This window comes from Lampetra fluviatilis, chromosome 50 (genome assembly GCF_964198595.1).
Source record: "Lampetra fluviatilis chromosome 50, kcLamFluv1.1, whole genome shotgun sequence".
Lineage (NCBI taxonomy): Eukaryota > Metazoa > Chordata > Hyperoartia > Petromyzontiformes > Petromyzontidae > Lampetra > Lampetra fluviatilis.
In genome coordinates, this window is record NC_136324.1 from 4,219,218 (window position 1) to 4,245,824 (window position 26,607).

The 26,607-nt window shown below is 47.5% G+C and overlaps 1 protein-coding gene across 1 annotated transcript; it reads right to left on the reverse strand.

Moving 5' to 3' along the window:
* Window positions 1-3,261: 3,261 nt before the first annotated feature.
* C50H11orf65 (chromosome 50 C11orf65 homolog) lies at window positions 3,262-25,069 on the reverse strand. Its single transcript, XM_078878135.1, has 9 exons — window positions 24,993-25,069; window positions 17,895-18,012; window positions 17,336-17,428; window positions 12,737-12,790; window positions 10,163-10,435; window positions 6,499-6,647; window positions 5,605-5,724; window positions 4,489-4,544; window positions 3,262-4,353 (listed from the first exon to the last, which is right to left on the reverse strand). The coding sequence occupies exons 1-9, from the start codon at window positions 25,064-25,066 to the stop codon at window positions 4,295-4,297; spliced, it is 996 nt and encodes a 331-aa protein (XP_078734261.1). The 5' UTR covers window positions 25,067-25,069; the 3' UTR covers window positions 3,262-4,294.
* Between the last annotated feature and the right edge of the window lie 1,538 nt (window positions 25,070-26,607).

Sequence of the window (26,607 nt, forward strand, 5' to 3'; positions counted from 1 at the left end):
TAAAAGTATATTTCATTAAGTAGAACGTGTTGCGCATTTTGATGTAACGTCACATTTCTCAAACCCCCCTCCCCTCGTCACACATCGTCACAAATGTTTGACCCCCCTCCCCCCCCAGGTGCGTGACGTCATTTATGGACGGCCCCTAACCAGGATTTGAATCGCAACCGATTGAGGACGGCTCGCGCTACCGCTGAGCCACGTGACCCGTCAAAGTTCCCCACGAGCGTAGCAATCGAGTTTGCTGTACCGCCCTCTGCTGTCAAAAACGTGTTGTATATAAAACACTTGAACCAGTAAATAATAGAACTGAAATTACATTTTGTATTAAAGCTTAAAATGTAGAATACCTTATAAACACGGTTTTACAATAAGGTCTTAAGGGAGAACAAACTAAAACTGCAAAATCAATTTGCTAATTATTGATACATTAAGATGTGCAGCCCTCTCATCTTAAATCCACTGCTGAATGAGGTTTATTTGATCATACTTCGCGCTGGTCAGTGCGGGTTGGACAATTCACCTGGGTATTAAGCCTTCGTGAAATGGATTTTGATAGACTATCCTCTACTGCCAACCACGTATCCCCACAGCATGGGGTAGTTCTAAATAAATAGGGGCCCACGTTTATAATAATACATTCAATGCATTTTCTCCAGTAAATATCAATGCAATGATGTTCGCGGTCTAGAAAATGGAGGGGGTGGGCGCTGACACCCCCTGTAGTATCTTAACACCCATTACGCATTGTGGTTAGCCCATCCAACTACCGTACAAGTGTTGAGTAGTTGTTGAGTAGTAGACGGAGGTACTCGGAGACGGAGGTGAGTTAGGGGCTTCCGCCAGGGTTTATTAACACATATCACTATCCCTGGTTCCCTCTTTACCCCTTCTAATATCCCCGTTCCTCCAGTGACCACGCCTACGTCACGGGGTCTCCCTTAAATACCCTAGGAGGGGTGACGTCACGTGCACTGCCCAGCGCGTGCGACCCCACGTCCCGTCATGTCACCGCACCGGACAGGGCACACGACGCCACCACTCTCCTCTACTCCTCTACACAAGTACTATAATCCAGGCTCTGTTAGCTGTCTTTGAGATCTGACGAGATGGTCCGCATTCCGGCCGAGTGGTGATTTCAAAACACAGCCACGTCCGGTGTTCACTTCTGGATGATGCCGGCATGTGCATGTGTGTGTCCTGACTGCACACTTGGGCTACGAGTACACATTGATCTGAAATAATAACAGATTCATAATATGCAGTGGATTCAATGCTAAGCTTTTGCAGGGGCTTGTAATCCAATTGCGGTTGTCGGGGTTGGGCTGCGTGTCGTCCCACCTGTATATTCTTTCACGATTTCACCACACACTACTGAAGATGCTCACAACCTAAACCTGGAACGCCAACAGTGTGGATGTCTCCCTCGCTTTATGCGGGTTCAGTTTGTCCGATTTCGCGTATATACGGTTAACCTAATTCTAACCAAAATTCGCGATATGCGGTTTGAATTCGCTCCTTTGCGGTCAGACGTGAGACAACATTGTGCATTGTGAGTCCATGCTTTGCGATTTCGCTTTTGGGCGCCCTTGTTTTAGAACACACTACCCGCACAAAGCCAGGGAAACCAGTACTAAACTAAAGATGGTCATTCAAAACCAAATCCTTCATTCAAATTGTTTCCCACTGCTATTCAGGATTATATGAAATACACCGTTGCACTAAACAGGCTCAAAGAAAACGACAGCAACACTGCGCACGAATAAATTACATTGCAACTTCGTAAGATAAATTTGATGAAATGTACATCTGAACAAGCAAATATGAACGTTCGCTTTGAAATTTAATTCTGTACACAAGTTGCCTTCAATAACGTAATTCACCATCGTATTTACATTTGCATGCATAGTCGTGTCTACACTCCCTGCCGCCGTTTGAACGGAATGGTCACATTTGCATTCCCCCTTAAGCAACGACGATCGACTTCTTTGTTATTATTAACGCTGCCTTAGAACAGATAAAATATACACTGTACAAGCCTAATGTTATGTGGAACTGTCTTTAACATTAGCCTCGTACTGTGTATATGCTATCCTTGGGGAAGAGACAAAGGGCAGTTGTATTGACTGGCAATTGGAGATGAATTTGTTTAATTTCGTTTACCTCCCATCTACATTCCAATTATTCTGTTAGGGTCACGTCATGAGACCTACGACATTTAGATTCATAACTCTCGCGGGCAGCAGCAGTGTGTCAGAGCGAGGCCCTAGAGCAGTGGTGCGCCACCTGTGGCGCATGGGCCCTATGCGTGCCGTGGAGCCCCTCCTCGTGGTGGCCTCGGTGTGTCTCTAGGGTCACGCGTGGGGTCACGATTGGTGCACAAGCGCTGTTATCAAGCTTGCGGCCCACTGAGGTGAAGCAGGCCCGCTCACGTGGTCGACCGACACGTCTGGGTTGCCCGTCACTGCCCTAGACTATGAAGTGACATACAGTAATCCCTCGCCACTTCGCGGTTCAAGTTTCGCGGCCTCAGTGCATCGCGGATTTTTCGAACTGATTTAAAGGCCTCATTATACCTGTGCAGTAACACCATCATCATCATCATTCATCATCACATTCATCGAACTGCAGAGGTCTGTCATCGTCGTCATTGTCATTGTCATCGTCGTCGTCGTCATTACTGGAGTCAAGTCTCAAGATACTACTGTCATTGGTGAGTGTAGAACACCATAATACGTATCGTATGAGAGAGAGTGAATGTATAATATTAAGGTTTAATAATTAAATAGATTTAAGTAAAATATATATATAAAGTATAAATATACATATTTTAAACATTCTGGTACCCACACACACATATACGGAAATTCCTAGGGGGCCAATCCTACTTGGCGGATTTTCACCTATCGCGAGGGGTTCCGGTCCCCATTAACCGCGATAAACGAGGGATCACTGTACATACTTCTAAGATTTTGATTTAAAGCTTTCGTGACTGCAGGGATTCATATTCTTGGTTCTTTCGGTAAAGTCACGTAGAAGGGAAATAATAAAATAATAAAAATATTAAACAATAAAAATGATCACGACGTTTCGACTGCAATACAAGCAATCATCATCACGTGTGAAATTCACAGCAAGAAATTTGGAAAAAAGTGGCGTTTTTTCCTACCGAAAGAATCAAGAATATACTTCTAAGAGTCAATTTCATTGCTTATCTATAATTAGCGCCACGTTATTTATACGGCCTAGAAAAGAGTGAATGTTGGTATAGGCCACACTAAGTTATTCAACCAAGCTTAACATGGATGAGTTGGTTTTTTGTGTGCATTCATTGGTGACTGGGCTGATACAGTCAACTTGACTACACATGACAACGTAGTTGAAATCATGAGCAACTGAAACCTGGATTCGAAACGGGTCCCAGGAAAGCTGCCTGGGGATTCATTGGACAAGAAGCTCAATCGCTGAGTGTGCGGAGGGGATATAGAGTGAGTTGAGAGGGGCGAGATCGGAGCGTGCGTGGAGGGAAGTAGAGTGAGATGAAAGGGGAGAGGTCGGTGAGTGTGTGAATGGGAGTAGAGTGAGATGAAAGGGGAGAGATAGGTAAGTGTGTGAAGGGAGTAGAGTGAGATGAAAGGGGAGAGATAGGTGAGTGTGTGAATGGGAGTAGAGTGAGATGAAAGTGGAGAGGTAGGTGAGTGTGTGAAGGGAGTAGAGTGAGATGAAAGGGGAGAGATAGGTGAGTGTGTGAAGGGAGTAGAGTGAGATGAAAGGGGAGAGGTAGGTGAGTGTGTGAATGGGAGTAGAGTGAGATGAAAGGGGAGAGATAGGTGAGTGTGTGAAGGGAGTAGAGTGAAATGAAAGTGGAGAGGTAGGTGAGTGTGTGAAGGGAGTAGAGTGAGATGAAAGGGGAGATGTAGGTGAGTGTGTGAATGGGAGTAGAGTGAGATGAAAGGGGAGAGATAGGTGAGTGTGTGAAGGGAGTAGAGTGAAATGAAAGTGGAGAGGTAGGTGAGTGTGTGAAGGGAGTAGAGTGAGATGAAAGGGGAGATGTAGGTGAGTATGTGAAGGGGAGTAGAGTGAGATGAAAGGGGAGAGGTCGGTGAGTGTGTGAAGGGGAGTAGAGTGAGATGAAAGGGGAGAGGTAGGTGAGTGTGTGACGGGGAGTAGATTGAGATGAAAGGGGAGTTCAGTATGAGAGGGAAGAGGTAGGCAGGGACCAAGTCAATGTGTAGGATCTTGAAGACCGTGAGTGTGATCTTGATATTGATTAGGGATTGGAATCAGAACCAGCTCAGTTTTGGAACACATTTGCGACATCTTTGGGGTCGTCCCAGCCCACGCACTGGAAACCTGCGGCACACACACATGAACACGCGCACACACACGCATTGACTTTTCCGCTTGTGATGCAGCACCATTAACGTGGAATAATTAAAGACGACTTAAATAGTAATGACCGTCACTGAAGGTTAACAGGGGACTTGCCATAAAGCCTGTCTGACGTGTTGGTAGTCCCAAGCTCCTTCCAGCCGTTGATGTACCTTGAGGAAAAGCGAATGCATTATTCAAAATAAACAGCAGAATGGAATTAATATTTCCTCTCATTATCCCCCAATTGTATCCCCACCGTGCTATCGGCGCCGGGTCGTCACGTGACGAACATCCCATTCGTATCTCTCGCGGAGCAGTGCAACCCTTAGCATGAGAGAACGGTGCACAGAAGCCAATATTACAGAGCAAACTCTGAGATCCCTTGTTTGACTTGCATCACACTGGGATTTTTGCACACAGCGTTGTAATACGGTGGGGTTTTTTTCTGAAAGATTTGCTGGTTTATCCAGGATGTTTCTGTTGCGCGTCGTCGCTTTAAGATGTTCTCTGTTCATATTTTGTTTGTTGCGGTTGCACCCGACTCAAGAGCCGCATGGCTCACAGGGCTATACCAAATAAATTAAACTTGAAAATTGAAAGCTTGAAAAATGCCACTCTTATTCGTGGTTCTTTCGGTAAAGTCACGTAGAAGGGAAGTAATAAAAAATAAAAAAATGAAACAATAAAATTCTCACGACGTTTCGATTGCAGCACAAGCGATCATCATTATTTCCCTTCTACGTGACTTTACCGAAAGAACCAAGAATATGAATCCCTGCAGTCACGAAAGCTTTAAATCGAAAAGCGCCACTCTGGTCCAAAGACTGCAGATGGCAGCACTTCCCCGCCTGCTTTGTATGATACCACCAACTCGCTACACTTGAGAACCTAGTTTAATCACAACACCGTTTATGTTTCATATGAGTCTAAGGTTCTGTGAGTACTGTACATGGATATCCATGAGTCAATGGGTCTCTGTCAGGCTCTGGGTCACAGTGAGTTCTTACATATTCTTAGGTTTTTTCGGTAAAGTCACGTAGGTAAAAAAATTAAAATTAATAAAAGTGACTTTACCGAAAAAACCTAAAAATATGAATCCTTGCAGTCACGAAAGCTTCAAATCTAGAGTTCTTACATTTCTCTGTCACTCATTGGTGACCGGGCTGAGACCATCAACTCACGAATACAAATACATGACGGAAATTCTAACATAAAACCATCGAAACGTACTCTTCAAAGTCGAGCGCCTTGGTCCATGTCAGTAAATCCTCGAGCTCCGAGTCCACAAGTGGTCCAGGCGCCGTTCCTTCTGATCCACAGCTCCCAGGGGCATGCTGCCCTCCCTCGTACCTGTGGTGATGTCACCACACGCGAAAAGGGCGTTACTCTTGTGAACATGCGCGCACACACACACGTTATTGCGGAGCAGCATTAGACAGTAGCGTGTCGTGATTGTGTGTCAATGTGTAGGTTTGAATGCGCTCGTATGAACGTGTGTGTGCAGGTGCTCCCTTACAGCACTTGCCTCAAAAGTCTGTTGAGGTTACACGGGTGATGTTTTGTCTTGTGTGTAGATGGAAGTTTGATTTCCTGCTCTCGGCTACCCTCCATGAATACCACCTGAACCAGTGCTGGGGCTCCCCTAGGTCTACTCGACCTTAAATGAGTACCCTGGTGCAGTGTGTAAACATGAGCATTGGGGTGACAACGACGGCTGGGCACGGTGCGGTGCTGGCCACCCACCCACCCACCCCCTCGTGCACCGTGCCGACCTCCATAGCTGCCATTTACTGACGGACTTGCTCCGACAGCCGACAACCTGTTAGAGGCTATAGCGGGGGGGGGGGTCTTCTTAGTCTTTTTAAAGCCTCTGCATGCGACGCTACTCACAGCAGATGTCGCATACGGGTTTTGATTCCTTACCCGTACCCGGCCGCACCAGGGTCGCAAATGGTTACCCGTACCCGTTCCCTACCCGTACCTTACCCGAAATGAGTGACAAACGGTGACTCACCAGTGACTCACGGCCTACCCGTACCCGTACCCGGCCGCACCAGGGTCGCAAACGGCCGGGTATCGGGTAGGGTACTGGTATCGGGTACTCGGTTGCGACCTCTGACTCACAGTTTGCGCAGCCACTGGATCTGCCTGCGTCGGCGCCGCGAGCTCGAGTCGTGGCTGCGTTGGCGCCGGCTCGGGGAGAACGGAGCCGCGGGGGGCACCGTGCCGCCAGCCTCCCCGCAGGGCTGCGCTGCCAACGGGCGGCCCACCAGCTGGGGAAGGCGAGCATACGGTGGGCACACGGTGGGCACACGGCAGAACATGTGGAGTGCGGTGGGCAAGCCCGGAGCAAACAGAGACAACGGGATCACCTGTGTGGACTGCACAGGTTGTTGGGGAAAGTGCTTTTAGCCATATAGATTTGAAGCTTTCGTGACTGCAAGTATTCATATTCTTAGGTTTTTTTGGTATAGTCACGTAGGTAAAAATTTAAATTAATAAAAGTAAAATAAAATAAAAATCACGACGTTTCGGAGGCAACACAAGCTTCCGTCTTCAGGTGGACGGAAGCTTGTGTTGCCTCCGAAACGTCGTGATTTTTATTTTATTTTTTATTTTACTTTATTAATTTTAATGTTTTACCTACGTGACTTTACCGAAAAAACCTAAGAATGTTTAGCCATATACACACACATATATGGCTAAATACAAAGATCACTCGTATAGCCTACAAAGATTGTTGGGGCAAGTGCTTTTAGACATGTAGACACAGATATAACTATATAGACAAAGATTCCCCGTATAGACGACGAAGACTGTTGGGACAAGTGCTGTTAGTCGTATACTACGGTTTATCCCCCAATGTGTTTGCATATTTTAAAAGGGAAAGCGACCAAACTTCCCAATGCAGGATCCTCGTGAAAAGGGATTCAGTGACACTTTCCTACATAAACAAATGACTTATAAATATGAATCAACGCATTGTTCCATGCCCAATACATGCAGACACATTTGCATATATATAGCGAAAATCACAAAAGAGGTGTGCATTTGGAATTACACTGGGAGACGGCAAGAAGAACACATGAATTTGATTATCCAAGGGATGTCTATTATTCAGGAGTACATTTTAAAAGAGGTCATCAGAAATCATTTTAAATATAATTCTCCAGTCCCCATGGCGTCAACAAGCGCAGTTTCTAATTCGCATCATCTGCTCTGTCTGCTGGCCTCTTTCTACGTACTCTGAAGAAGGGCCATTGGCCGAAACGTCGCCGATTCTAGTTTTTTTTTATTAGAAAAAAGACGTTAAGGACATCATAAATTTCGATTTAAACCTTTCGTGACAGCAGGGATTCATATTCTTGGTTCTTTTGGTAAAGTCACGTAGAAGGGAAATAATAAAATAAATAAAATAAAACATAATATAATACAATTCTCACGACGTTTCGGCCACAACGCAAGCATCCGTCCTCAGGTGAAGAAAAAAAAACGTCGTGAGAATTTTATTATATGTTTTATTTTTATTATTTTATTATTTCCCTTCTACGTGATTTTACCGAAAGAACCAAGAATAAGGACATCATACTCAGATGCACAGCCACAATTGTGCGATTGTGGCCACGCAACCCAAAACTATGGACCATATAGTGAACCCGCTGTGGTCTACACTTTGCTGAAGCCCTCTCGTCATGGCGAGCAGCAGACTTCGATATTGGTATTCTTAGGTTTTTTCGGTAAAGTCACGTAGGTAAAAATTTTTAACTAATAAAAATAAAATAAAAATCACGACGTTTCGGAGGCAACACAAGCTTGTTTTATTTTTATTTTATTTTTTTTAATTTAAATTTTTTACCTACGTGACTTTACCAAAAAAACCTAAGAATATGAATCCTTGCAGTCACGAAAGCTTCAAATCTAGAAATCGATATTGGTATTGAGTTCCTGAACTCATGATGGCTGCTGCTGCCATTATGAGAGCAAGAACAGCATCATATTTACGGTGTAAAAAGAAGTAAGCGGGCTTGGGCGAGGCACATCGCTGCAAGAGCTGTTGGTCGGTGGTGGAGACTAACGATGGAATGCCAGTCAGAGGAGGGAAACACGCCCGAGAAGACGCCACCCGTGAAAATGGCAGCGTGGATTTTGGCTCGCGTGCCGGCGCTAGCCCAGAGCATTATGCCAGGGGAAAACCGTCGGGTGAAAGACCCACGACTTAAAAACTATAAACTATTTTTTATTTCACCGGATTTTTCCAGTTAAGCTATATAGCTCTTTTTTCAGAAGCGACCTGGCTACAAATGATAGTTCAACAAAGTGGCTCATCACGTGGAAATTTAGATCAGCCAAATACTCTAAATGCATGTTTCTAAATGTGGAGGGAAAAACCGGAGGGACCCGGAGAAAAAAACCACATGACCGCAGGGAGAACATGCAAACTCCAAATATACAGGTGTCAGGGCTCGGGATAGAACCCACGACCTCCTGTATACCAGACGAGGTAATTAACATCTCGCCACCACGACGAGATGTTGAGGGCCTTCATCCACCAGTGGATAGATCGTGACTGATGACGATGGTGCGACTCGTGGCACAAATCCGCTGCGAGGCAATGGAAACGTAACGTTGGGAGCTGCCGGCTGCGAGCGCTTTAATGTTGTGGGTTTTGCCACACGGTGGTGGAGGCAGTGCACGGTTATTCTCATCAGGCCCCCATGGCGTAAACAAGTACAGTCTCCAACTCTTCTTCTTGGTTCTTTCGGTAAAGTCACGTAGAAGGGAAATAATAAAATGATAAAAATAAAACATAATAAAATACAATTCTCACGACGTTTCGGCCACAACGCAAGCAGCCGTCCTCAGGTGAAGAACAGGTTTGTCGGAAAGACAGCGTCTGAATGGCTCATTCAGACGCTGTCTTTCCGACAGCCTGCGTTGTGGCCGAAACGTCGTGAGAATTGTATTTTATGTTTTATTTTTTTCATTTTATTATTTCCCTTCTACGTGACTTTACCGAAAGAACCAAGAAGATGAATCCCTGCAGTCACGAAAGCTTTAAATCGAAATTTAATCTCCAACTCTTATCAACCACTCCATGACGATTAATTCTCATAATTTACTTATTTATCCATGAAAGCCATGCTGAGTCCTCGGACTCTCTTTCAGGAGGATCATGCATTGTTTTTTTAAAGATATTGTCTCGCCAGTGGGAGAAAACCATAGCGCCTGGAGCAAACCCACGTGAGCGAGGTTGGAAACACTCTACCCCCATACAAACGGAACAGGTGGGGTCCACATGTTTTCTGTACTCGCCTTCTGGCGCGCCAGGGTACGTCTCCTCGACGCTCAAGCGAAGAGAATTTCACAACGTGTGTGTGTGTGTGCGCACAATCCACAAACCCTCACTGTTGCCTCCACAGTGCTGGCTTACAGGCCAAGTGCGCCACCACATCAGACATAGAGTGACCAGGGTCTGCCAATATTTCTGAGATGGACAGAAGGAGAGAGGCCACACAGTAAAGGGGGTACTTGGCATATTCTTAGGTTTTTTCGGTAAAGTCACGTAGGTAAAATAATAAAAGTAATATAAAAAATAAAATAAAAATCACGTTTCGGAGGCAACACAAGTTTCCGTCTTCAGGTGGAACCGTCACAGCACGACTGCTGCATCATACTTTTATTAATTTCATTTTTTTTTTTACATACGTGACTTTACCGAACAAAAACCTAAGAATATGAATCCCTGCAGTCACGAAAGCTTCAAATCCAGGGTTACTTGGCAGTTTACCCTCTCCGACACCAGCCTCCACCCATTGTTCTCCACTCTCTTGTACCACCCGCTGCGACCCGGATCTGCATCCCGGACCGACCGCTCGGTGCCAGGTGTTGCCCGCGCTCCGGTCCCGTGAGCTCCGTGGCGCGCGATGCTGTAGCGTGGTGGTGGTCTGGCAGGCAGTGTTTTGACTGCGGCGGCCGCGTACACCTTGGGGCTGTTTGCGCACAGGTCTTGCACGGGGCGGTGCGTGAAGATCTTGTAGTAGATGTTTGGAGGGAAGCGCTCCTGTTTCGCACGGCGTCAACACTACATCTTAACCCTGCGGGCGATTTAATCTCACGCAACATTTAACATACGCACCGTGTGACCAATTAACACGGCCCTCAATTCACGATGATATAATAATCATATCTCCGCGTCAATCCACCGCTGGACGGATGAGGTCCTCCGCATGCCGTGTCGGTCGGTCGTGGGGGTCATTTGACCTTACTTCACCATGCCGGTCAACACGGCTTGGTGAAAGTGGCCATGCACCCCAAACTATGGACCATATAGTAAGCCCATAGGCCACGGGTCTGCAACCGAAATAACAAGAAGAGACATTTTTTTTCCAATTCGGTAAAACTCTCAATATTTCAAGAGCCGCAATGCCACGTGATTACGAGACGGTGGTTCCTTAATAAATAACGTCACGAAGCGGTCGTTGAAGAGCCGCACGCGGCTCCGAAGCCATAGGATGCCGGCCCCTGCCATAGACACAGAGATATGTAGAGACTCAGAGATACATAGAGACCCATAGAGATACACTGAAGGGCAAGCTACAGTGTGACTGGCCATGCAACCCAAACCAAGGACCATAACAACTGTAGTCTGCGCTCCTTCAACAGAAGCGGGAACAGCACAACTACACAAAAATCTGGCTAGCAGACCTCGACATTGGCATTTAGCCCATGCACACATTGCCATTCGCAAGACTCGAATGATTGGCATGTATTTAAACACGCAGCAGCTCCCTGTAGGCAGGGTTTGGCCTTACAGTGTTAACGTCTGGCCGCACAGATGTTTCGTCTGCGATCGTTGTTACGTAGGTAACGTGAGCAGGCAGGGGTCAATACATAATTAAATGCCTCCAGAACTAATATTCTCAACTAATTAATGGGATCGTGCCATGGCTCGTGTTTCATAAAAATGAAACGCCTGCACTGGGCCAAGCTCGGCCAACTTCAACCGATAATTGGTGCTCGGTGTTTGCGAGAGAGTGGAGGCGCAGCAGTTAGCGAGTCGCGCTGTGATCCCGACGACTTTGAGTTTGATTGGCGGCCGTGACTTACATCAGTGGCGGGGTGAGATCTAAACCTGGTCCTCCACACCCCTCCACCGCACTGCACACTGACCGGCATGGTGGAGTATGGTCAGACCATTACCCACAAGTCACATGGCATGCATGGAGAGGTTTCTTCATGCAGCAGTGGACTGACAAAGCGCTGTACTCAACGTTATTATAGTGTCTATATATACAGGTTTGTACGTGCTTGCGTCTATATGTGCTGGTTGTATCATGTTGATGCACGACCTTGCCATTCGGAACTTGACCATGTACGTTTAACACCTGGTACTGGTAGGAACCCACTGGTTCCACCAGCCCACAGGGGATTATTGTGTCCGTCCGTCCGTCGTGCAGGGAGGGGCTGGGTGGGGCTGGGTGGGGAGGGGAGGGTGGGGAGGGGCTGGGTGGGGAGGGTGGGGAGGGGCTGGGTGGGAAGGGTGGAGTTGGGTGGGGGGTGTGAGGGGTGGGGCTGGGTGGGGAGGGGCTGGTCACCCCGTGGTGCCCTTATAAAACTCAACGTTTAACCTACTCACGCCGGCTTGTGCCCGCCCTCACAGTCGGGCATATTTGCGGAATACACCACGCCGCCGTTGATCCTGGCCATTGACAGAGCAACCCAACGTTCCTACCTATTGGATATCCATAAAAATTGATATCCAATAAAAATGGATATCCAATACCGTTTAGGTTATTCAAAGGGTAATTAACATACATTATGCATGCTCATTATGCATGTTCATAATGCATGTACATCCTGCCGTTCTTTGGGTGCAAGAAATCACAATACATGCTGTTGTTTGCTCACAGTTAATCATCATGGACGTATGGTGACTGGTATAGGCATGCAGTTAAACAGTATATTACTTGATAATTCGCTTCCAAGCAGCACTGAGAAGAAAATGTACCATGTAGAGTTGGTTTCTGATTGTTTTGTTAATGTATTTTCGCTGTAACCAGATTTCTGTGATGTAACCAGGTCCCCATAAAAAAAAATGCATTTATTTCCCAATGGGTTTTATTTGTGCCAAAATAAACCCTGAAAAAAACCCTCAATAAAGACCTATCTATGTCGGCAAATATATATGTACGTCTGAATGTATAGCACGTCAATGTATGCACTTATGTCCATTTGGCGAACCCTGCGCCAGTCGTGGCAATTCCACATTCCAATGACACTGTCCTGTGTCTCCATAGGAGAACAATATAATCGTGATCTCTTTGTGGGGGTGGTGGCGCCGCGGGATTGGGGTGCTACTGACCCCTCCAAGGCGGAATCTCACATGCGCTCCCGCAGCTCCATCGAGTAACTCCGCCTGCACACGCAAACCAAGACAAAGATCCCGTGGAGTCCACATTGGCCGTTTGGGCAAGTGCTGTTAGCGAGCACCTATAAAGGCCGGCACTGCACACGCGATGGGTCGATGTGCCTAGCGCCACACCCGACCGCCTTCGCCTCCCCAGTATTTATGTTTACGGCACCGCACCAGGTACTCATTTCAGTCAAGCGGGACCGGTTTTAATATCACTCGCCACTGATGTTAGTCGTGGCCGGGAATTTAACTCAGGATGCCGGACTCTTATCGCGGTGCACTAACCACACTTCTGAGTCACTCCTTATCGGTATTAGTGTGGCTATTAAAAGGTCCATCCACGGACGATGGGGTATCTTTGTGGCCCAGCAGAGGTCACGCGTTACATCAGTCACAAGTAATGGGGCCGTGCATTGACGGCTAATAAATATTGCCTGCGCTGTGGCAGGATTCGTCACCGACACGGGATGACAGCCGGCGGTCGAGACTCGCTAATGAGTGGCAGCCCAGGGAGGGAAAGAAAACTCGTCCGAGAGACCGTCCTCCACGGATGTGGAGTAATGTGATTAACTTGCACGTAGGAGCTACATGTGGATAGATCATGTGACCGTTAAGAGATGGCGACGGCTTAGGGGAGGCCCTCATCCAGCAGTGGATTCGCAAACGGCACTGTCTGTACCGCCACCGCCTACCACGTCACAGCAGCCCAACGGTGGCTTTGTGAATTCCACGAATCTGTGTGTGATCCACCTACCCTCGCTGGCGCGCGCGCCGCCACGCCCAACTAAGCGTAAACGTTCCGCATCCGACCCCGTGGCTAAATTGGCCAATTTCTTTCCCGTGCAACATGTTCGTTCAAGCGTTGCAACTTCCATGCAGTGACACTCCGCACATTTCTTAAACGGGTTGTTTACGCTGAGAACATTGTTTGCGTTGGCTCTGCACAGGCCCGTTCAATTGAGCTGCATGTGCCTTGTTTACACATGGTGTGGGGGGGGGGGGCCCTCCTCACATATCGATTGTCTTCAAGCCGGGCAACTCTATTAGGCTGAGCACAGCTTGTTGACAATATAGTCTCGATTTTTTTTGATTGATTATCTTTACCCAGGCTGCGCTAATCAAGAAGCACGTGGCTACGACTGGTGGCCGGGGTAGCTGCCACTGTCGGGGGTTGGGGGGGCGCGTTGAGTCAGCACCGCTGGGTTTTAGCCACCTGTGGTACTGGTAGGAACCTCCTGATTACACCAGCCCACAGGGGATTATTGTGTCCGTCCGTCCGTCGTGCATCCAAAAATGGGAGGGGTGGGGCTGGGTGGAGAGGAGAGGGTGGGGAGGGGCTGGGAGGGTGGGAGGGGCTGGGTGGGGGGTGGGAGGGGTGGGGCTGGGTGGTGCCCTGATAAAACTCAACGTTTAACCTACTCACGCCGGCTTGTGCCCGCCCTCACAGTCGGCCATATTTGCGGAATACACCACGCCGCCGTTGACCCTGGCCATTGACCGAGCAACCCAACGTTCCTTCCAGCTCCCTCCGCAGGAATGTATTTAAACCGGGTTGATGGCCTCAGGTTGGTCACCGATTAATTAGATTGTGACGCATAGGCTCACGTAGATATCTATAGACTTACGTTGAGAGACAAATAGACTTGCATAGACTCCCAGGGACCCATACACTCACAAGCATAGCGAGTTGATGGTCTCAGTCTGGTCGTCAATGGCCGCGTAAAAACAAATCACCCTTAAATTTGATTCTGCATGTAGTTTGACGAAATTCCAGCTCTTGAGAATTCCAAATAGTGCGTTGGTTTGTCCAGCATGCGACGAGCATTACGCTCTGTGGCAGGGCGGGTGAGAAAGTGCTGCCCCCTGTGGTGTGCGGACAAGAGGTTCACTTCTTGCAGGGATCTCGGGAGGTAGCTCTTTGAAATCCACTTCTGCGATCCGTTCTCCGACACAGGGTTGTGCATCGCTCGGCGATATTTTCGAATGGATTCTTAGCCTTGTGATAACGCACAATCGCGATATTGATTTTTTTTAAAGCAGGATGTTCACTAAGCAGCCTAGATTTATCTATTGCAATGGCAATAATGTCAACTTGTCATACGGCAGCGCACAGTAATCGCTCGCTCTCGTACAGAGGGCAACTAACAGGCGCGAGGAGGAACCACAGAAGAGCGGTAAGCTGGCGTCAAATTCCCCCAAAGCTCTGCGGTCTTCTAGATATTGAGGTGTTACCGGCCAAGTAATGAGTGTTTGTACTTGTGGGATGAAACTGGAGCACCCGGAAAACGCCACACGTGCGAGGGAGCAACGCTCTATCCCATGTGAGATGGAACGGGTCGGATGCATATTTTTGCTGTGCCGTCTCCTTGCCGACCGCAAGAAGGGATGTTTGTGATGCTTGTCGTATGATCCTTCAACCCTCATTGTCCCAACACCAGTGCTAGATTACAGGCCACGTGCATAGCCGCCACCGCCTAGCTAATCGTCACTGGGGGGGGTTTAATCTCGCACACAGTACTTGAGCCTGCACAGAGGCGCAGGGATTGGAGGCTCGGTACCTCCAAAGCAGATGTGTTTAAAGACACAACCCCCACAAAAACAAAGAGCTTTTCGACTGCAGATACACACACCAAGGTAACAGGTCAGCAAAAAAGCGTGGAGACATGCATGCTTGTAATAACACTGAGCCGACAGAAAAGGGAGCATGTAGATAAAAGTGTTTGTAGTGTTGCAATATAATGGATTAGAGAACACTGAGGTTAATGTAATGAAATAATTCAAAGCGTAAGATAAGAAAACTATATGGGCCCGGGAAGGACAGGTCACTAGAGGTGATGATGGAGTGGCGGTCAAGGCACGGAACGCATCCAGGAGTTGATCCGCCGAGGAAATGGAGCGATGAAATCACCTCGTGTGCAGGTGCTTAGGTGGATTCTATCAATCACTCTTTAATTCCATAAAAAAGTAACTATCAGCAGCGCACCTATTTCCATCCTTAAGGGAATGAAAGGTGATCCAAACTCTGACCCCCAAGAACAGGTTCGTTGAGCATTTCTGTGAGATCTTGGGGGAGGGGAAATCCCTCAGCCCAGAAAACATTATGGGGAAATATTCTTAGATTTTTTTCGGTAAAGTCACGTAGGTAAAACATTAAAATTAATAAAATTAATAAAAGTAAAATAAAATATTTTACTTGTATTAATTAAAATATTTTACTTTTATTAATTAAAATTAATAAAAGTAAAATATTTTATTTTATTTTACTTTTATTAATTTTAATGTTTTACCTACATGACTTTACCAAAAAAACCTAAGAATATGAATCCTTGCAGTCACGAAAGCTTCAAATCTAGAATTATGGGGAAAAGTGGGGATGACCCTGCTGAGGCTGCTGTGCCTCAAATATTGGCAGGAGTAGTCACCCCCTGCGAGTAACTGGCTGAAGTGCCTCTGTTGAGGAAGTATGGAAGGCGATCCAGAGTCTGAGACCAGGAAAATGGCCGGGCAGAGATGATCTCCCAAGCGAACTTCTGAGGGAGGGTGGCGTTTGTGTGCAGACTCTCCTATATGGCATCATAATAACTGTCTGGACCACTGGGCGGGTTCTGCAGGATTGGAAGGTCCCCCTCTTAAAGAAGGGGGACCGCACAGACTGTACAAACTACAGGGGCATCGACCTCTTGTGTGCCGGGAAATGTCCTGTCAAGGATTATTCGGAGAGCCAATGTGGTTTCAGATGCCATATTTTCGGTCCAGCTGCTACAACAGAGGTGTAGGGAATTCCCTGACTCTCTGCTCACAATTATCAAAGCTACGTCGCTAGGAGCCAGAGCCATTCCATGCTCACCTTGGTGTGCGAAAGGGAATGTCCTCTGGCTCCTACACTATTTAACATCTTTTTCGACTACGTAGTTTGAGAAGCTTTCCGTGACTGTACCAAAGGAATCTTTACCTGGGAGGTTGATCGATGCCATTAGGCCAATGCAATTAGGCCAATACCATTAAGCCAATCTTATTAGGCCAATGCAATTAGGCCAATCTCATTAGCACAATGCCATTAGGCCAATGCTATTAGGCCAATCAAATTTGGCCAATGCCATTAGGCCAAATCTCATTAGGCCAATGCATTAGACGAATCTAATTAGGTCAATGCCATTAGACACTTCTAATTAGGCCAATGCCATTAGGTCAATGCCATTAGGTCAATATAATGAGACCAATCTCAGTAGGCCAATGCAATTAGGCCAATCTCATTAGGCCAATGCAATTAGGGCAATGTAATTAGGCCAATGCCGTTAGGCCAATGCAATTCGAATCACCGCCACCTAGTGGTGAATGGGGGTTGTTGTTGTTGTTACATCGCAGGATCGTGAGAGGTGGCAGTGGCTTTGGGAAGCCTTCATCCAGCAGTGAATCGACTATGGCTCGTGATGACGAACTTCGCAAAAAGAACTGCCTCCTCAGGCGTGACTGGGTGTGAATGGCACGGTTGACCCCATTAACCCCAGAAAGGTAAACTGCAGCATCAGGCCTGGCGAAGAGGACTACCTCCTTGGGGTTGACACATCGAAGCATGTGGCGCGGCTCCCCACTCGCCCTGAAGCTGAGCAGCTCGCGGTAGTAGCGGAACACCTGCAGGTCCTACACACGTTCCACACTCAGGTTAGCATCTGGGGACATCGCGTAACATATAAGCATGTCAGAGGTATTTACTGCTCAAATGACCACTGGTGTTCATCTCCTGTTTATAGCCCTGCAGAGCCAGTGGTGCAAATTCCACATTCCTGCGGTAGGGGCGAGTCTGTTCACGGGACAACCACTGTTGACTACTCCACAAAGTGGTAGGTATTTTATCTACCCCAGAGGGATGATGATGGGCTGAGTCAACACCTAAGCCTCTGTCCACCCAGAAGTATAAATAGATACTACCAGTTAGTTGAGCTTCTGGTTGGGTGTGGTGGGGTAAAGTGTGGGTACGCTCACCTCTTACAACACGTCCGGTCACTCGTGGAAGAGTAGGCCAAATGCACCTCCTATAGTTGGCTCTAGCAGGGAGGCCCTTCGAAACACGACATCAGCGAATTACGAGGGTTGAGCTAAAACTCACGATGTATCTCCTCCAGGCACGTTGGATAACGATGGCGGAACGCCGATGGCTCTCCAACAACCCCCTCACCTCATCGCTCCCCTCCCGTGCCTTCTCGGTCTGATCCTCGCCTGTGGCGCTATTTCAACGGTGGGGGGAGAGTGGGAGGATGTGTGGGGGGCGACAGAAAAACATTAGATGTCAGCTTTTTGTTTAACAACAAGAAAGGAAAAAAAAAATTTGTAAGCTGGTTTTTTGACATATTTGCGGTTTTACCAGTGGCCAGTTTTGATGCACAGTACAGGTGCTGCTGTGGCGTTTCGAGTTATTTTTTTTGCTGAGCCCAGGGTGAGAATTTGAGAGACAAGGATAGCGTCTCGTTTTGTGAGCCAGGGTCACCACGACGGCAAAGAGTAGTCGCATAAACAGTAAGCACATGGCAATGTAGCAAATAGAAATCGGGGCAAAAAACAATCGAATGTAAACCACAATGATAATTTTTTACGATATTTGGCTCAGACAAATAAATTTTAAAAAATTGGCAGCAAACTGGCCTTGCAATTCAGAGGTCGCCGCTTCGATTTGATCTCCCGGAATGCCAGTTGAAGCAACGGGAACGTTTCTTGAATCTCCTCCTCCCCCCCACCCCCAATCGTCATCTCTGCCCTACCCAGCAGTGTAAATGGGTTCACTGCAGTCGATCGGCGGTTCTTGTGTGGTGGGGTAAAGTGTGGGTACTCCCACCCCAAAATACCATGTGGCGGGGGGGGGGCCTCTCTAGAGCTCGCTCGAGTGAAGGCCCCTTCCACCAACAGTGGAGTTAGCGAGCAATTGCTGGGCTGCACCCTTTCCTTTTGAGAATGTCGCAGGCTGCCTGTGTGATTGATCTCTCTTTTCTGCTTGACATGTGGGTATGAATGCTAAATGCCGTCAAGACGTTTCTAGAATGAAGCCGATGCCTTTTATTTCATAAAAAAAGAAGTAAAACCACTCTCCGCATTAATCGCAAATGGTTGATGAATTACAGCCCTCTGTCAATCCACTGCTGGATGAAGGCGTCTCTATGCCAGTTCGGTTGTGGAGGCTTTTCGAAAATACTTCACGATGGTGAGTGGGAGTTGGTGAACGGTGAAGCCTAGAACTGGTTAGGATATCGCTCGCCAATGATGTTAGCTGTGGCCGGAAATCGAACTCAGATTTCCAAAGTTCAAGCCCACAATGTGCTAGCCACCACACGACCGTTCTACCCGCATCGTTAAATCTGCCTTTTAACACAAAGTAATTATAGCTTGACATTTTAGGCAATTGGCATGCCGCTCTTCATTATTAAGTTAATGTCTTAAGCTCGTGGACAAAAGGAAATGGATAAAAAAAACACTGAAAACAGCACAAAGAAGCGCGCAGAAGTTCTTGCACGCTGACACGTGGAGTCGAGAATACGCGAACGTTAGAGGCATCATCATCTTGCCTTGGACAGGACGTGGCTAGAAGGGACAATGGCCACATGGTTGAGACTAACGATGGAGTGACAGCCAAAGGAGGGAAGCGCGTCCAAAATCTACGTCCACGACGGAGATGGAGCCGTGATATCAGCGCTCTGTGTAGAACTCCACAGCGCCGTTCTGCTGTGCACATGGCCTGTGATGCATCAGCACTGGAGGCAGCAGCGAGGATTGAAGGATTGCACAAAAAATTACTACATTTAGTTTTCTCAACCTATTTCTCTCTCTAAAAAAAAACTTCACCAGGCTCTCATAGGGCCATTCGATCTTCTTCTTTCCCTCGGTCGCTTCGGGGTAGATTCATTTTATCATTGACATGCTAATTTATCTGCTCCAGCAGCAGCAACCAGCAGACCCACCTCTCTCTCTCTGCCCCCCCTCTCTATTTAAGGCCTCGACACAGAGACATTGGGTCTCTGTGTGTCTATGTTGTGTGTCTCTCTCTGTGTGTCTCTGTGTTGTCTCTCTCTGCTTGTGTGTCTGTCTGTGTGTCTATGTTGTGTGTCTCTCTCTGTGTGTCTCTGTGTTGTCTCTCTCTGCTTGTGTGTCTGTCTGTGCGTCTCCGTGTCTGTGTTTTGTCTCTCAAATGTAGTTCTACCTGATGACGGTTGCTTGTGTTGCAATCGAAACGTCATACTATATTATTTAATTTATTTTCTTTCTACGTGACTTTACCGAAATAACCAAAGAGTAATTCCTGCAGTCACGAAAGCTTCAAATCAAGTTTGATCGCACAAATGTTGTGAAACTTCCTTCCCCCGTGGGCGTCGAGGAGGGAGCCGTAGCCTGGCTCAGGCAGAAGGTGGTGCAGAACAAAATGTGGACTCCACCTGTTCTTTTTGTACGGGAGAGAGTGTTTCGCCTGCGCACACATTGGTTTTCTTCGAGCGCTCTGGTTAATCTTCTTGGTTCTTTCGGTAAAGTCACGTAGAATGGAAATAATAAAATAATAAAAAGAAAACATAATAAAATAATTCTCACGACGTTTCGGCCACAACGCAAGCAGCCGTCCTCAGGTGAAGAACAGGTCCGTCGATAAGACTCTGTCTTATCGACGAGAATTATTTTATTATGTTTTAGTAAAAAAAAATTATTTTATTATTTCCATTCTACGTGACTTTACCGAAAGAACCAAGAAGATGAATCCCTGCAGTCACGAAAGCTTCAAATCGCTCTGGTTAACTTCCACATGTAGACACTCATTCTCTTGGCCGATAACACCTTAACATAAAGAGGACCGCAGAGCTTGGGCAGTTGTTGGCACCGGCTCACCGCGTGGCTGCCTCCCCCGCGTGTTGTTGTTGTTTGACTTGCATCCCACTGGGATTTTTGCACACAGTGTTGGTGTATGGTGATTTTTCTGCAATATTTTGCTGTCTTTTCTTGGATTTTCTGTTTGCGCATAGTCACTTTAAGATGTATTCTTGTTCATGTTTTTGTTTTGTGTTTGTTGCGGTTGCACCCGATTCAAGAGCCGAATGGCTCACAGGGCTATACCTAATAAATGAACTTGAAACTTGAACTTGTCTGTGGTTCCCTGCACCTCCAGTCATTCTCTCTTTGAGAGTGAGCGTTACAAGTTGAAAATTGTCGTGACTCATTGGCGGGGGCGGGGGGGTTATGATTAAAAGCAAAACAAAAGCCTTTACAACGTTTGTGAGGTTGTTTCTCACTCCCTTAACACTCCCAGACTTATTCTAAACTCGACAAATACTTCTTCAAATTGATGTTGTGGAAACCACCAGAGCATCCGTGAGGCAAGACGGTGACCTCAAATACACTGACCTGCACCGCCTGCGTCTGTGACCTCTGTCACTGTCGCTGTCATTAATTGAAAGCTCTCCGTTGGCATGCAGTGTGTCTCTTTCAATAGCGTGATCCGTGGAATTTTAACCACTGAGCATCCACCGCTGCGATGCAGGAAACGCGATACAATCGAGGGAGAAAGGACATCTGTGTTACGGGCGCATCATTTCAAAACACTCTTCTAGCGCTACCACCACGGTTAACATTCCCATGAACTTGACTCATTCATTCTTCATACCCATGCTGAGGACGTATGACTACCAGAATGGCGTTTGTCTCGTCCACACTGAGTGCAGCCACCACACTGCAGGTCACAACAACACACTCGCTCACCCATCCACTCACTTAGCCAATTACTCACCCACTTATTCATTCATCCACTCATGCACTTACTCACTCGCCACATTGCAGATCACAACACTCCTCTTTCTGCTCCTTCTGCTGCACTGCTCCGCTTGGGAATTCCCTCCCGTCGTCTCTTTTCCCCAAGTTTCTTCAATTACCTTGCTCAATTCAAGTTCCGTTTGTGGCAGCTTGGCATTGTGGGGCCTTTGGGCGTGTGCTCAGCAACTGGTGATTTGAAAGAAGAATTTGCAACATGCCATAAACCCTAATTAAGTGTTGGCTCATTAAAGGCAGGTAATCAGAGCCCCGTGCGATGTTTGCTGCTGATGGGTGGCGGGGAGGGGGCTAGAAACTGGTGGCCCAGGCCATTGAGACCGACAACAATCTGCAAGCGCCGCACCAATGGTGCGAACTTCACAACAACAAACCCAACGTCATGACAAACCCAGGCGGGGGGGGGGCGGCGGTGACGGTGACATCCACACTTACGCGCGCACACCACCGAGTGCACGTTACTGAACCCGGCAAACGCCACGTCGTCTCCGTCCGCGCATCTGTGTCGCTCTCGTTCTCGCGCTGCTGCAGGGCATGTCTCACGCCCTGTGAAGGTACGCATGACGGCCGCGCTGGGTGTGAGCACCGTGTGTTTTTCAGGGGTTCGCTACGGCTCACGCCTAATAATTTTGATTGCCTTTGAAGTCTGGCCAAGTTTTTGGGCAGGCAGGCAGGCGGGCGGGCATGTGTGTTGCAGTCTGGGCCATGTGACAGCACGATGGTGTCATTTCTGTTCTGTGCTCATTAGCGATCGGAACCTAAACAACCGTGGCTTGTAACCATGGTGCCGAATCGACTTTCGTTTAAATGTTTCATTTGTGTTGTTGTTGCAACAGATTTCTCCCGGATGTATTCCAACGTTGGTATTTCCATTTGGAACTCTTTTCACAGAGCAGTGGACCACCTTCTTCTTGGTTCTTTCGGTAAAGTCACGTAGAAGGGAAGTAATAAAATAATAAAAATAAAACATAATAAAATAATTCTCACGACGTTTCGGCCTTCTCGACAGACCTGTTCTCCACCTGAAGACGGCTGCTTGCGTTGTGGCCGAAACGTCGTGAGAATTATTTTGTTATGTTTTATTTTTATTATTTTATTACTTCCCTTCTACGTGATTTTACTGAAAGAACCAAGAAGATGAATCCCTGCAGTCACGAAAGCTTTAAATCGAAGTGGACCACCTTGTTTTATGGAACAGCACTGGATGATGATGATGTAACAGACCTAATTCTTACGTCAGTTCCATAGGCCACTTTATTCACACTGTGGGCTCACATGTTAACAGTGTCAGAGATGAAATGTGGTATATTTGTAGAATGTTTCACATGAAGCAACAGGCATAATGTGATATCTTAACCCATCTCAGATTCAAACCTCTGAATCTCAGCTTGGCTATTTCGAAACCTCCTGAGCCCCCTGGCCAACCCGGCACAAACATTCAGGGAAAAGATATTTTTGTTCAAACCAATAGTGAATTAGTTCACTATATATCATGGAACATGTTTCACAATCATCGCATGCATGTAGCATGTAACCACTTAGTTTTTTTATTTAAACAACTTGTAAGCTGGTAGATTGACCTGCCCTCGTGGTTCGTGAGAACTGAAATCTGAGATTCCCTACTTAGGAGGACAATGGCAAAAGCATTCCTAAGCCTAATGCTATTGCCATTGCAATACAATCGTCTAATGTAGGAGCGTAGTTCTGCATGCCTGTCTGTGACATGTGCCACTCTGGAGCTGTGGTGCATTGCCACTGCCTACAATATGCCACGCAGTTACAATACTGGGTCAACCTCTGGCACAGCCTATTATTCCCCGTTTAGTAATCAAAGTAGATGCGAAACAAAAAGTTTGGCTGGCTGGCAAGTGTACGCTGGTGACGCCACCGCTCACATCTGCATGATGACGTCAGCCACATTCCAGTGTTGAGCGAACTGTGTCGCGCTGACGTCACCACGCCTTGCCCCCCCCCTCTCCCGCCTCCCCCCACCCACCCTACCACCCAGGCCATGGATCCCACGCAAAATATAATTGAGTATACTTGGTATTCACATCGTTCTTGCAGCACAAGGACATCGCAAAGGAAGACGACGCTACGTTTCACAGACGAAGTCGGCAGTAGTTTCACAGTAGGGGGCAATGTGGCTGGCTGTGGATGATCTCAATTGCATGTATGTTATGTTGTACTTCTTTCGCCCCGTACGTAGCCAACCATGCCAATTGGAGGGTGCAGGGAAGGACGATAAACTAAACGCAAAAATGTATTCTAAAGAGTAATTTGAGTAGTTCTAAATTGAGTAAAGAGAAGTTCTAAATTGAGTAATTTGAAGTGCAATTTGAAAATTTTTAAAATGTGGACCATCACGCCGGAAACAATCGCGTTACTCTCTTCGAATGACGTCCGGGGATCTTTAACGTCCACTATGAAGCAGACGGCGCGTAGTACGTTACGGTTCAAACACCCACGGTAATAACCAGGGCAGCCTACAGGGTTTGAACCGCAAACCTGTGCAATACTGGGCCGCGTCACTGCTCGAATTTAGCACAGGCTATTACCGAGGAGGAATGGTGGCACAGTGGTTGGCGAACTGCGCTAAGAACCCGGTGGACTGAGATGTATTCCCAGCCAAAGATAGCACATTCCTGCGGAGGGAGCTGGTAGGAACGTTGGGTTGCTCGGTCAATGGCCAGGGTCAATGGCGGCGTGGTGTATTCCGCAAATATGCCCGACTGTGAGGGCGGGCACAAGCCGGCGTGAGTAGGTTAAACGTTTAGTTTTATAAGGGCACCACGGGGTGACCAGCCCCTCCCCACCCAGCCCCACCCCTCTCACCCCTCACCCAGCCCCACCTTCCCCACCCAGCCCCTCTCCCCCAGCCCTTTCCCCTCCCAGCCCCACCCTCCTCACCCAGCCCCTCCCCACCCTCCCCTCCCTCCCCACCCAACCCCTCCCTCCCCACCCAACCCCTCCCTCCCCACCCAGCCCCTCCCTGCACGACGGACACAATAATCCCCTGTGGGCTGGTGCAACCAGGAGGTTCCTACCAGTATCAGTGGCAAGTTATACCTGAACCAGTCCTGGGCAACCACCTCTCTTGACAACTAGCAACTGACCAGCGGGGTGAGGTATGGTCAAACAAAGCCGTTCTACCACTATTATAAGCAAACACGCAGAGTGGCGAATGTACGTTGAACTTCTTCATCCAGCGGTGGCTGGATCATGGTGATGACGACGATGGCATCGATGACGACGGATGTAAACTATACATCTTTGTGATTTGTTCTATTCATTCAACGGAAAGCCTACCCCAGATTAATTCGCGAGTGACAGGTTTGACCCGATGCCATTCGAATGTTAAGCAATCGTGCGCACACAATGAAATATTTTTTAATATATATAATACAAATACCTGCGCACTCTGTCCTCCCGGGCCATCTCTGGTTCATGCCCAGCCCTCTTCGCCATCCTCCTCCCTTCATCCATCACGCAGACAATACAGTAACGCAGCTGATGTAATCACTAGCCGGGCATTGAGAAACACGGTCACGTAGTTAAGCGGAATTTTTTGAAATGTAATCCGATAGAGGAAGAGCATAAGTCAGTCCATTTCAATGAGTTATTGTTACTGCATGAGAATGGCAGAGCAATGCCGTGGGTTTTTTTTGTGTGGCTGTTACGATGTAAAGAGAGACCCGGTCCTCAAGTCGCCTGCAACTGTAACCACCGTCCCTTGTAATAGCAGGGTAGGCGAAGGCGTCAGCGATGTTACGAATCGCTGGGTTAAAAAAATGATGGAACGCCCTCCTTATTTGACCGTGGCCACATGCAATGTGCAGTTGTCGTGGGATCTGCGCGCTCACCACGGTGTGTTGTGGTGAAAAGAGGCGCGCCTGCTTTCTAATCGGAATTACACCGAGAGGCGGGATAGCAGAGGAGGCGTGCATGGGATTCAGATAGCGAACGCAGGCTGGGGACGTGATGATGACTGAAAGTTAGCGGGCTTGGTTTTAATTAAGTAGAACGTGTTGTCTATATTTACTTAAAGTTGCGCATTTTGATGTGACGTCACATTTCTAACCCCCCCCCCACCCTCGTCACACATCGTCACAAATGTCTGACCCCCCCCCCTAGGTGCGTGACGTCATTTATGAACGGCCCCTTATACCCAATCATTCCTCAGTCTACTTGGCCCGAAATTGAGCGCCTGCATTTTGCATGCAGACGCCACACTACCGGTGATCACACCAGGGGCCGGAAGGCGTGGTACTGACCGCACTACTCCCTCGTGCTCCGTGCCAGCCTCCATAGAATCAGAATTAGTATTCATACTGGAGAAATCCGATGAGCTATAACGCGCTTACACAGATGTAGGTGTTCGCTCACAGCACTGGCTCCCAAATAGTTTGTATGTAAGGCTAGGTCAGGGCTCGGCAACCACAATAACAAGAAGAGACATTTTTGTTCGAATTCGGTAAAACAAATAACTACACTTTCGATTTAAAGCTTTCGTGACTGCAGGGATTCATCTTCTTGGTTCTTTCGGTAAAGTCACGTAGAAGGGAAGGAATACAATAATACAAATAAAACATAATAAAATAATTCTCACGACGTTTCGGCCACAACGCAAGTAGCCGAAACGTCGTGAGAATTATTTTATTATGTTTTATTTTTTATCATTTTATTACTTCCCTTCTACGTGACTTTACCGAAAGAACCAAGAAGAAAAATAACGACACTTCAAGAGCCGCAATGCAACGTGGTGAATCCGAGACGGTCCCTAAAGAGACGCACGCGGCTCCAGCGCCGCAGGTTTGCCAACCGCTGCCGATGGTGAACTAGACTTCCACGGTGAACTGAACTTCCACGGTGAACTGAACTTCCACGGTGCACTGGACTTCCATGGTGAACTGGATTTCCATGGTGACCTGGACTTCCATGGTGACCTGGACTTCCAAGGTGAACTAGACTTCCACGGTGAACTGAACTTCCACGGTGAACTGGACTTCCATGGTGAACTGAACTTC

Bases quoted from the DNA above. Each gene is read 5' to 3' on its own strand.
- C50H11orf65 (XM_078878135.1), bottom strand. From the start codon at position 25,066: ATGGATGAAGGGAGGAGGATGGCGAAGAGGGCTGGGCATGAACCAGAG. The intron at 18,013-24,992 runs GTATTTGTATTA...CCGTTGAAATAG, and splicing joins CGGGAGGACAGAGTGCGCAG to CGCCACAGGCGAGGATCAGA. The intron at 4,354-4,488 runs GCAAGTCCCCTG...TGTGTGCCGCAG, and splicing joins CACGTCAGACAGGCTTTATG to GTTTCCAGTGCGTGGGCTGG.